General features: G+C 41.4%; 1 protein-coding gene across 1 annotated transcript in view; it reads right to left on the bottom strand.

The window, feature by feature from the left end:
• Positions 1-353: 353 nt before the first annotated feature.
• ACBD3 (acyl-CoA binding domain containing 3) overlaps positions 354-13,166 on the bottom strand; it is a 31,267-nt gene continuing 18,454 nt past the window's right edge. Inside the window, exons 4-8 of the mRNA XM_067564847.1 lie at positions 12,207-12,365; positions 9,002-9,176; positions 7,274-7,454; positions 3,141-3,425; positions 354-1,106 (exon numbers count right to left, since the gene is read on the bottom strand). Coding sequence (XP_067420948.1) covers positions 895-1,106; positions 3,141-3,425; positions 7,274-7,454; positions 9,002-9,176; positions 12,207-12,365 — 1,012 coding nt within the window. The 3' untranslated portion in view covers positions 354-894. The remainder of the gene's footprint in view (positions 1,107-3,140; positions 3,426-7,273; positions 7,455-9,001; positions 9,177-12,206; positions 12,366-13,166) is intronic.

Below are 13,166 nucleotides of genomic sequence, written 5' to 3'. Positions count from 1 at the left end.
TGTGCAGAAAACTGATTGAAATTAGAAGTCTACTCACAGCCAAATCAGCAAACAAGATAAGAACTTATTCATCCCCTGGTTCAGTGTCAGAATCACACCAGGACTAGCAGCAGCTGGAGGGGGCACTAGAATTCTGCTTTGTGTCACTAGCTACATACATTTTTAATCGCTATCCAGGTTAAATCTTCCCATTTTGAACTCAGACAAGGGACTCCATTTTTACAGTACTGTTGTATTGATCTGGACTGTGCAGTCCCACTGAAAACAAATCCTGTTCATCTTTTTAAAGATGTTTTTTACACTGTTTTAAGAGATGGAATGTTACCTCTTGCATGACAACAGAAGAAACACAACTTGTTTCAAGTTTTAATGGTGTAAAAATCTGACATTCATATACAGTTTTAAGAGAGACTTGCTACATTGCAAATTGTATCCGATTCTGCCCATTAAGGATGAGACCCCACTAATAACAATTAACATTAATTACCATTAAATTCCCAAAGCATACAGACCAAGCAACAGCATACCAACAACTGTTCAAACACTACACACGTGTGTGAGTGTGTGTGTGTGAGAGAGAGAAAGAAACCAGAAACAGTTTGGAGGTTTTGCATATGCAGTTAGTGTGACTTTAGTCTAAGCACTGATAGCCAGAGATTTCATTGGCTAACCTCTTGATGCTAGTAAGAGATTGGAGATCCTGTGCTAAGCCCCAATGCAATCTTCATTACATTTGTGCAGCAGAAAAATCCCAGCTTCTAATGTTAAAGTTCACACACAAACCGTATAGACACACCAGACAGGGTAAAATACAGACTCAAAAGATCCATTGAAGAAAATTCCAAATAAAATGATGTCTTCTGCACAGCCCCAGCCTCCGACACTGCAACATCTTTATCTAGTATAATAGACTCTGTAGTAAACTGTTTTTGACCTCCATAATGAGTAGGAGTTGTCAAATTTAAGGAGATAAACTCCTTTCCCTGGGTACTGGTGGCTGCCAGCGTACACTTCTTCATGACAGTCTCGTCTGTACACAGGCACTATTTCATCTAGCTGAGGCTTGCTGGCATTCTTTTTGGCTTTTTCTTCACTGCTAGTGTTTTCTGTAATGGAAAAAAATAAAGTCATTAAATAGGAGTGTGAATTTTATGCAAACAAAAAAAGAGTAAAGTCAAATTCTTTACTAGTCCACCAGGGGACAGGAAGACATAAATCAAAGTTATTCCATTAACAGAATAAGAGGCATGAGTTTAACTATTTGGGAGAGAGCAGACTGTTATGGACTAAGCATTCACAAGGAAGCTTTGAGGTAAGATTGTCACTTCATGCTGTTGTGTAAGATTTCTCAAACGAAGCACGGAAATTAATCTCTTTATTCCTGCTTCAGGAAATTCATTATCCATTTTAAGAAAATGAATGAGTGGTACTTTGTTGTGACATATTTACAAAAAAGGGGAAACCAGCCTCATGTTAAATGCTAAACTATATTAACATATAACATGCCCATGGCTGATTTTCAGGTCTTGAGCCCCCACAACTTCCATTAAAGTCCAACTAGTGTTCAACATGCAAGTCAAACCATATGCACTTTTACAACTTCTTGTCAGAGGATCTCAAAGCCCAACTATTCAAGACTCCCCTCTTGAGAAACTTTTGCTCGAGATCAGAGTTAATAGAAGATAAGGAAAAGACTCGAACTGATAGCACAGCAAAATAAAGTTTAGCTGAGTTAACTGTTGATGAACTAACAGTTAGGGTGGCTGATCTACTGTTATGCACATGAGCTGACGGATAGCCCATTAAGGGGGCCTGCGTAACCTAATATCTAGACCACAGCTGGCTGAATTAAGGTCATAGCCTGAGGAGTTTCCACATGTGATTCACTCAGTAGTAAAATATCCACATCACTTTGTTCCCTTTTCTATGGAGAGCAGTTGTGCACTTTCAAGCAAACCTCTGTGCACCATTTTTGCAGCCAGGATACAGTACAGCCAAAGCTGGCCTTGCAGTTTAGTGGCAGAGGATTGATGGCTGGTTCACAACCTCCTGCAATGGCATGTCAGACGCCCTGGTGGCTATGGGAAGGGACCTGGGTCCAAGCCTTTGGCCACATGGGTCATTGCAATGAGAGGCCTTGGAAGAGAGGAATATTGAGGTTAATTTTCTCCCTGGAAGATTTCACATCAGACCTAATAAGTATTTTCCATCTCTGGCTTGTAAGAGTGATACTTCTCATTCTCCCTCACTTCAGGATATTTTTAACTCACATTGTCACCTATTTTAATCATACCACATCATCCACAAACCAAGATTTCAAAGGGCCCTCTATGCAACCTCCATTTCTGTGTGAACATTTTATGCACACCAAGGAACTCTATGCATCAGTTCTATTGCTTGTAGGCACAGAGCATAGTTCAGACTATGCATGTGCACCAACCTTATGGACTAAGGCAAGAGTACAACAGACTCATGCATGGAGTCACGGTTCCTGAAGTCAAACGAACAATCACCAGAATTGAAATTTTCACTTTAAAAAGTTATATTTTTGTTCTTGTGGTTGCAAAGTAAAGCTTGAAATGCAAGCCTACTGTAACAAAGGCAGTGGTATCTAGCTGACGCTTCAGACAGCCTGAAGAAGCGGTTTATTCCAATGGGGTTTTAACTTTAAAAACTCCCACTACTCTGGGAAGCACTGTACCCACTGAGAATTGTGTGGTACCCCTGCTGTCAGCCCCCTGTTGCAGGTCTGTTGGGGTTTTGGTGGCAGGACCTCTCTGCTTGGGTGGGTAAAGAACAGAGTCCTCTCTCCTCTGGGAATGGCCCCAGCCTGCTTAAAGACAGGGAACAATAGTCTGGACAGAAGGGAGGCCCTATCTTGTCAGAAGATGGAGTGATAAGAGACCCCTCCTCAATCCATGTGGATGTATCTAGGACCATGATTGCCTTAGCCTGGCCTCAGGAAGATGTGGTACCTGAAACAACTTAACTTAGACTTGAAAGGAAGCAAATTTCATTTTTAGAGGACACCAGCTGTGCGCACAAAGAGAGAGAGTGCACACGCATAAAAAAAGAGATCCTTATGTTAGAGTATGGTCAAATGACACCTATAAAAGTGTATATAAAATAAGCAAATATACCTTCATCTTCATCCTCATCATCACTGGATTCGCTGACATGCACACTGACTGCGGTGTTAGGGGAGTCTGTCCATTCAAAATATACCCCAAAACCAATGTCATAATTGTCTGTAGCAAACTCCCAGAAGAGATACGACCCCTCCTCGTGAGTTGGTACTCTGACTGTAACCACTTCTCCTCGGCCTACTGTGATCACAGAGTCTGCATCCTGTCGGATCTTCTCTTTGAAGTCTTTTATCTGCGGTCGTGTCCACATGGATGGAGCTGCTATCACTGGAACAGATTCTAAAGAGGGAAAAAGCATGGATGGTGAATGACTTGCCTCTAACAATACAGCTTCTTTAATGTTCTGTTAACATCACTTCTGTAAGACATGGCACCAGCCAGTCTCTGTAGGACAAGGCTCATAGTTGCTTCCTAAAAGGAGCTTTCATGCTACAGGACAATGCCCTTGTAGCAGAGGCCTGGCAAACTCATATGAAACGTATCATGACGTCTGCATTGTGACGCTGCACAGATTACAATTCTGCCACACAGAACTGTAAATCTGGCTGAGTGTTTCATTCAATTTGCAGGAGTCAGCACATTTAAGCTGACTGACGATCTCTCTTTCCCCATAAACATCTTTATTCAGGAAAAATACAGGAAAGAAAGTGATGTCTTAGGAATGAAATGAAGTGCATTGCAATATGGGTTATTACTAGAGTCAAAGGCAAGGATTACAACTAGTTGTAGGACAGCTACACAAGGTTACTTAAACCCTTTCAACAAATCTAACTCCTACTGACTACATGTCAAATAAAACAGCCTGCGCCTTTAGAACTGCTCCACTTTTTCCCCCCCACATAGGACCCAGAACACACCCCTTTCTTGCTAGGAACAGTCCAAGTCCTACAAGGATTTTGGATGAAGGCATGGAAGTGCTGCTGATGGGGTCAGGAATAGTGGTAGACAGAAGTACAGATGGAGGGTGGGGGGTGCAAGTGGGGTTTATTCTCCTCCTCTGGCTCCATGGACTCTAACAGGGCTATCCCTGGGAACCAAGGGAACAGTGAGGAGCTGCAGTCTGTTGGGTTGGAAGGAGGATGGATCTGGATACAGAGAGGGCAGCAGCAGCAGGAAGAAAGGACAGAACAAGTTACTCCTTTAGAGTCTTTCCCTTTAGACACTTGGTCCTAGTGTCCACGAGATTAGGTTCCCACCTCCCGCACCCCTATTCAATCAACAGACACCCCTCAAGACCCAATTGTGGAACATATCCCTATGTATAGAGAAGCCCTGCAACAGAACTTCTACATTACATCTCTTCCCTCTATGGTCTTGTGTTGTAGTTATCTTCAGCCCAAGAGGACTGGATGAGGCTTTTTGGAACCCATCCAGCTCTCTCCCCGTTTCATCTTTTTCTATAAGAGCTGAGCACACCGCCTTTATGCCCAATCCTTTCTGCTTTGGGGAAGCAAGAGACAGGCCCAAGAACCAAATCTAGCTCTCACATGGTAGCACAGAGTGCTCACTAGAGCCACAGTCACAATACCAAAGAGAGAAACAGATAAGTTACTTACTTTATAGAACTGGAAGCTCTTTGAGATGTGTGATTCCTATCTGTATTCCACTGTAGGCGTGCATGCACTCTGTCCCCTGTGTCGGAGAACGCTTGCAAGGAGTGTCTGTTGGTCCACCCATGTGCCCTTGCTCTCCTCGTGCCCCAAACCAAGGGAATAATGGGCAGAGCAAACCAACTACCTCTCCAGTTCCTTCTCTACAGAAAATCCAGGAATGATCCAAAGCAAAAGGGAAGAAGAGTGGGCAGTGAAATGCAGATAGGGACCATTTATCTCAAAGCACCTCCAGTTACTATAAAGTAGTTTTTCTTCTCTGAGTGCTGGTCCCTGTGTGTATTCTGCTGTGCATGACTGACAAGCAGTACTCAAATAGGAGAAGGGTGTGAGGATCCAAGCAGCAGGCTGTTTGAAAGATCACTGTCCGAAAGGATGCATCAGTGCAGGAGTCCTGTTAAAGCATAACGTCTCATGAACATGTGGCTTGAACTCCATGTAGCTGCCTTGCAAACGTCAAGTAAAGGTAATTCTTGAAACACTGCCACTGATGTCGCTTGTAGAATAAGCCCCATACCCCATAAGGAAGAAGTGAGAGCTGCTAGCACAGTAGGATACTGCCAGAAATTCATTTAGAAATCCTTTGGGAAGATACAGCATTGACCAAGTCATTCTGTTGGATAAAAAGCCAAGGCCTGTCACATCTTAACAAATGTCCTCTCTTCCTCAGATGCATGTGGTTTTGGAAAACCACAGTGGATTAATTGGCGTAAGTGGAACTCTGAAAGTATCTTGGCAGTGAATTGTTAATCGACAGGCGAGTGAAAGATTGAGTAACTATTGAGGGTGAATGGCATGCACTGACAGCTGCCAGAAAGACTCTCATAGAACTGAGCGAGCCTAGTTTTGAGGAAAAAAAGACAGTCCAAAATAAGGGGAATATTTGCTGACTCAGGTATGTGTTTCAGCTGTGCCCATATGGAAAAACACTTCCACTTGGTTGAACAGCATTTCCGAGTGGATTTTTTCTTTTAAGGATGGTTTGCATGGCTTCAGAGCAGTTAATGCCCATCCAAAAACCAATCCATAAGATGAAGTGCTTCAGGGTTGGGATTCTTGTTCCTGCCCTTCTCCTGGGGTCAAGAGATCAGGAAAAGCCAGGACTAAATATAATTTCTTGGGAGGACATGGTTCCTCTGGTGTTCAGATTCTTCAGATTCAGGCCAAGGAAGCGAAAATTGGTTCCAGGTCTATCATGCTACTAACAATTCCAATGGAGGAAAAGCAAGACTGTTAGATAGAAGAGAGGACAGACTTCTGTCATAGCCAACATCCCCTGGTGAAGTTAAGATCTCCCTAGTGAGAGAAGGTCCTGATGAGGAAATTGAGGGTTGGGAAGAGCAAAAACATCTTCTGGTATAGTATAAGTCTCTACCCTCCCTGGAGTGTGAAAAGTCCGATCTGCTGGAGCTAATGGGGTTGGAGGAGGGAGGCTCTGTGTATGAGACAGGGAAGGTACCATCAGTGCTTGAGGCTCTGGTCAGATGTTCCTTGCTGGAACTGATGGATCCTGATTTTTAGCTTGGACAGTACCAGTAGAATCCAAGTCATTGGTATGGGTCTCGTACCAAAAAAGCCCATAAAACCAGAGCTCTAGTGTCATGATCTTGGGACCTTAGGACATTCTAAGTCCTTATGGGCTGAACAGACTTGCTCTATTTAAGCAGAAATGCATTGTCATCTTTGAAGCACAGTTAGAGGAAGATCTGCTCTTAGGTTAGTGAGAGCATTCCCTGCCTCCTGACAAGAATCTGTGGGTAAGGATTCCCTCGCACCAGCATCAGACCTCATGGTGGGAGGTACACTCCATGTCGATTCAGGCCGAGGTACAGGGAGGATCCCTTGGCCTGGGTCTGACTGCAGCCTTGTGGTCTTGTCCATGAGGTGCTTTCTAAGCTGGAGCTGCTGTGCCTCACAGATCCAGCTAGGGAAACAGTGGCAGATATTGCACCCAGTCAGGATGGGTGCCTTGCCAAGGCAGTACGGGCAGCATGATGGTCATCACTGACAGCAAACAGGGTTTTGAAGCCTGGAGTTCAGGGCATAGTCCAACAGCTGTAATGGAATATTGGGGGGAGGAAAGGGGTTGTGGGGGGTGTTCTCCACAGCAGGGAATCCAACTAAAAAACTCTTAAATTATAAGCTTTCTAAATCTATTAAAAATTATGTACAAAATACACTAAAGGCAAAACTTGAAATATTTACAGATTGAAGAATAATGACAAAGCAGCAGTTCTGGACCCTGGAGGTTCTGACCCAGGCTATGCAGTCGTAAGAAGGAACTAGAGAGGGGGTTGGGCTGCTCTACCCTTTATACCCTCGCCTTGAGGCACGAGGAGAGCAAGGGTGCATGCACAGACCAAAGGATGCTGCTTGCAGGAATTCTCCACTCTGGGTACATGTAGCACATGTGCACTCACAGTGGAATACACATAGGAACCAGCACTCAAAGAAGAGCTGGGCTCTGGCAAAAGTCTTATTTCTTGTTTAAATTAAGGAATCTAGTTTTAGTCATACCTTTTGGTCCATTCTCTAGTGCTTCTTCAAGAGCATCTGGCTCCAGCTCTTTTTCAGGACTGTCTGTATGAGCATTGGCCTGTCCGTTAACAGATGGGCTCTCTCCTGGGGCAGCTGCATTCACCTTTGACATGGTAGTCATAGATGCCGTTGCTGCCTCCTGCTGGTTTTGTAAGGCTGCCTACAGTTAGAGAAACTAAGTCCAGTAAAAACAAAGCAGCAGTCTGGGGAGTTCTCTCTCCACTATCAAAACATCTTAACAAGTTAACATTAAAGAATGTAGGCCAACATTTTTCTGATCTGGGGACCTAAAGTTAGGCATCTAAATCAAATATCCTGATGGTGTGCTGAGCATACGCTGCTCCCATTGCAATCAGTGAGTTAAAAAGATTCAGCATCTTCTGAAGTCAGGCTATTTGGATCCAGATACCGAAAAAGCATTTGGATTGAAAATGTTGACTATTTTCAAATTAACTGGAGGCAGTTTGTGACAACTGTTTTCAAATCCAACTGGAGAAATGTTTGCACATATCAGGAATCATTTTAGTAATTTTGCTCAAAAAAAACTTTGACTCTTTTTTTTAGAAAAGGCATGCACAGAATTTATCACATTTACATATTTACTGGCCTTTAACAGTTATCCTGTTGAAAAGGTCTATCATGAACTCTAGTCAACTTTTAAAAAGCAGAAGTACCTGAGGGTTACATTAAATCCCATGCCAGTTTGTGGGTTTAAAATATCATTTTTTTCCTCTTTAAAAAGTTATATTCTCTCAAAACTGTGTGAATTTGAGACTAAGGGCAAAAAAAGCCAACAGAACTAAAGTAGAGAGCAGCTATGGAAAATAAGCCAGAAGAAGGGTATTCCAAGGCACAGACTCAGGATGCTTTCCACACAAATGAAGGCCTAAGCACTTTACCAGCTTTAAAAAAAAGGCCTTAATGGGACATAAGTGATGCATCCATTTTGTATGGGCCCTCTGCAAATGATTGAATTCACCCAAGGAGAGGGAGGATTATACCATGTAATAATTCAAAGACTGTATAGTTACATTTGGAATTAGCCAGTGGGGAAGTCTTGAATTTAGCAAGGAGAGTTTATTCTTGAAAAAAACTGGGAATTCAACAGATTATAGAATTAATGGGTAGAGCAGATGTATTTAAATTTATGCTCATCAAGAGATCAGATTTATATGGCACCGTCCTTTATGAAAAGCAGTAAAGAAAAACAAGAAATGGCTAGCAATAAAGATGTCAGATGACTTCTAATTCCTTAAAAGACTTTCCCATGAATGGGTCTGAACTAATGTATTGTCTTACATCTCCAGAATTTCTCCCATTTTAATGTATATTTGCTATCTGAGCCCAGATGCCACTGATATGGGCACATTAAGATATTGAAGTACATATATTGCAGAGTGCTTAAAATTTGACCTCCAAGAACTCTAACAAGGATTAAGCCATTGGCAATGTCACTTCAGACAAGTCAAAGGTTAAACTGTCTACTTAAAATATTCTTAGTCAACTGCTGTCTTAGAAAACTACAGGAAAAGTAGAAGCTTTGGTATCTGAATCTGATACAGTGTCAGTCAATCAAATGCCACTTTTTAACCATTAAGAGTCACTTCCTCTTTGACCTATGATAAAGTGTATTAGTACCTCTGGAAGAGAGCTTGTCAGGGATACCGACAACCATAGACCACGTATATCTCAAATTGTCTACTGTACCTGTTGCTGTGCAAGCTGGACTTGATACAACTGCTGCATGTACTGTTGATAGTGCTGTTCCTGGAGCTGGCGAATTAGGATCTGTTGCTGTTCATAGTTGCCCGGATATTGCTGGGCTGCATATTGCTGGAACTGAACAGCAGTCTGGGAGTTCAATGCTGCCATTATTTGTTGCCTAAATTGTCAGGAGCAGAGTAAGAAGATTACAAATGGCTGGGGGTATCAGCAAGATCACTATTTATAACTGGCCTCAAATATACTGAGCTCAATTCCTTGTGCAAACTAATTAACAGAGATGGGACAAAGCCAGGAGATAATGCAAGTGAGATTTCTCCCATCTAAAATATGCCAGCTGAGAAAAGTATAAGCAAGAAGGCCAACTTGTTATTTTCTACTTACTCTTTGAAAACCCATTTAAAGTGTTAAATCAAGGGCTATATTGCAAGGCACGCAATGAGTCACCATTTGAAGTCTGATACACCAGAAGGAAGCACTAGAAATTCACAATATTGCATTTTTCAGATTTTGAGGCAAAAAAGGGTTTGGTGTTCAAGTGTACAAACACAATCTCAATAATTCTTGAACACAGAAGGCATCAGGACGGGACCTACTTTGACACTCTATGTCAAAGCTTTGTGGTGAAGGTAAGAGTTTTGTACAAAAGGAGAAAATACATTCTGATACTAGATCTGCCTCAAATTCCCTGGACAGAACTCAACCAGATAGGCCAGTCATACTTTTCCTGATTCAGGGAAGGAGAAAAAAACAAACACTGCAAGATGGAACATTTTACAATAGCAGATTAATTGGTAACACTTTAAGATTAATACATGGGTTAGTTCTGAATGGATTTGTAGCTTTCTTCTTTTTCCCCCACAGGAATTAAATAGGAATTTGATCAGACACAGGATCCATTCAGTCCAATATCCTGTCTACAACTGTGGCCAGCACCAGATGCTTCAGAGAAAGGCATAAGAACCTGGCAGTAGGCAGATGAAGGATAACCTGCCCCTACCCCATTAAGTTTTATCCTGATCTCTAATAGTTAGAGACTGTCTTAACCCTGAAGGATGAAGTTAATCTCTCTTCCACAAAATGTTATGACACTTCTGAATATTCTTGACATCCATATACATGTTCAATCCCTTTTTTACTCAAATTATTTGCATCAACTTCCTGAAACCATGAGTTCCAATTTAATTACATGGTATGTGACAAAATATTTCCTTTTACTGGTTTTGAATTTCCCACTTTTTAATTTTATTCCAGTCCCCTTATTCTTGGGTTATGAGACAGGGAGAACAGAAGATCCTGATCTACCTTCTCTCTATCATTTCATATACTTATGTCCACTCTTTTTTGCCTCCTTTCTAAGATGAACAATCCTTGTCTTTTCAGTGTCTTTATACAAGAGATTTTTCCATGCCTTTGATCGTTCTCATGACCTTTCTCTGAATCCTCCAAGTTCTGTAATATCCTTTTTTAAATGGGTGCCTACTACTGCAAAGAGCATAACAGATGAGGCTGTATCACTGATTTATATAAAAGCATTATAATATTCTCTATTATTCACCACACCTTCTTCATGCATCCCAACATCTTGACCTCAACTGCACACTGAGCAGAGGTCTTCATTGAGCAGTCTACAGTGATGCTCAGGGTCCCCCCCCCTTCTTGAATTGACAGTTATTTCAGAACCCTGTGAAGTGTCAGGGCAGGTCTACACTTAAAATGCTGCACTGATGCAGCTGCACTGCTGTAGTTCTTAAGCGAAGATGCTCCTATACTGACAGGAGAGAGCTCTCCCATTGACAAAGAGCTATTTACACAGAGGTTTACGGTCAGTATAACGTTGCTCAGGGGTATGGATTTTTCACACCCTGAACAATGTCATTATACTGACATAGGTCTGTAATGTACACCTGGACTCAGTAAAATTTTTCCCTGAATGTGTATTACTTTGCATTTATGGAAATTGAATATTGTTTGTCATCAAGTTGCCAATTCACCTAGCTTTTTTAGGTCTCTCTGAAGCGCCTCCCTGGTTCTGACTATCCTACATAACTGACATCTGCAAATTTTGCTACCTTACTACTCACTCCTCTTTCCAAGTCAAATATATTAAACACAAAACCTAGTACAGAACACAGAGGGACCCCACTGTTAACCTTCTGCCATGATGAAATTAGACATTTTTAATCAAAGAGAGAGAAAGTAGTTTTAATTAACTACTATTCTATATGCAATGAGTTGTACTCAGTGCATATAGATAGGTGGATCCATGATCTCAGGATTTTGATGTGTTTGTGCTGATAAACAATGAAACACAACTTTAAATATGCTGTATAGGATTTTTGGCTTTTTAAAAAAGTTAAAGCTTTACAACTTCATAAAATTTTACCATATTTTAATCTTGGGCACAAAGTTCTGGCTCTTTAGTGACCTGATTTTTAGAGGTACTGAGCACACACAACTGTAAGTAAACGGGAGCTGCAGACAGCACCACTGAAAATCAGGCCATTTTTAAGGGCATAATTTTAGGTCACCAAGTTTGAAAATTTTGGTGCACATATGCACAGAATTGAAATTGAGAAACATGTTTATACAGAGATCTCTAGGAAGTTATTAACCTGGATTCAAATCTCTGTATAGACAGGGCCTCAAATCACAGTTCAAGTAACTTTTTCATGGGGACACTCAAACTTTCCTCAACTGTGGGTAGCATTAGCAACCTGTCAAGAACCAGAGGGCTGCAAATTTGCATAAAGTGCAGCCCATGAAACTAGAGAGCCCAGAATGAAGCAGCCTTCTTCACAGCTGCTTTTTCCCTTCATTCTCTCTGTGGAGCCACTCATGTGACCTTGTCAAATTCAGAGGGCGAGGTATCTAACATAGGGTAAAATGCTAAATAGTCCAAATCCCATTTTTAAGACAAACTAAACAGCAACTTTGCTCAAAATGCAGCACCACATGCTGAGATCTGCAGTGTCTGCAAAATGCACCTCCGTAAGATAGGTAGCTGCAGATCTCATTGTAGAACTCCACATACCATATTTGACACACACTCTGACTGCCCATGACCAAGACTTTTGACATTTGTTTCTAATATAACTACTCCAAAGTGAGCACAGAATGAATGACAGGCAACTGTGCCAATAGCCTGGATAGCAATTTTCTTAAATTTTGTTTATTCTAAAAAACTCACTTCTGCTGTTCCATCCGGAGTCTCTCCTCCTCTATTCGCCTCCTCTCCTCTTCTTCCCGTCTCAGTCTTTCTTCCTCTTCTCGTCTACGTCTCTCTTCTTCTTTTTGTAAATGCTCTCGCTCTTCCTCTTCACGACGCCTTTGTTCCTCCTCTTCCCTCCTGTGACATCCATTCAATGAGACATTTCAGCATCTCTACAATCTTAAATTTAGTTACTTTGGCCATTTTGACATCTGAGGCAAAGTTAAAAATTAGATCTACACAACTCTCTCACTGTACAGGGCACAAAGTTTGGGGCTGCTTTTCATATTATGATAAGGCAATGGTTCCCAACCAGGGGTACACGTACCCCTGTGGGTACGCAGAGGTCTTCCAGGGGGTACATCACTCATCTATATATTTGCCTAGTTTTACAACAGGCTACATAAAAAGCACTAGCAAAGTCAGTACAAACTAAAATTTCACACAGACAATGGCTTGTTTATACCGCGCTATATATTCTACACTGAAATGTAAGTACAATATTTATATTCGGATTCATTTATTTTTATAATTATATGGTAAAAATAAGAAAGTATGGTATTTTTCAGTAATAGTGTGCTGTGATAAAAATACAAACTATGTCTGGTTTTGTAAGCTAATAGTTTAAGTGAGGTGAAACCGGGTACGCAAGACAAATCAGCCTCCTGAAAGGGGTTCAATAGTCTAGAACAGCTGAGAGCCATTGCGATAAGGCTTTCCGTATTCAACATATTTGCCCCTTCCTCTTTAACTTGACAGGCACAACATCTTACTGAAAATATGAAGAGAATCTATTGTCTGATTTTTACTTAGCTGTCATCAGATTTGCCAAGTGTAAAACTTAGAATCATAATTTGATGATCATTATAACCTACTAAGGCTATGTCTACACTACAGCCTATGTCAGCATAATTTATGTCACTCAGAGACATGAATAAA

This window comes from Emydura macquarii, unplaced genomic scaffold (genome assembly GCF_026122565.2).
Source record: "Emydura macquarii macquarii isolate MOO-44397 ecotype Brisbane River unplaced genomic scaffold, CSIRO-AGI_Emac_v2 contig_2676, whole genome shotgun sequence".
NCBI lineage: Eukaryota > Metazoa > Chordata > Testudines > Chelidae > Emydura > Emydura macquarii.
This window is presented reverse-complemented; position numbering and strand designations above follow the sequence as displayed.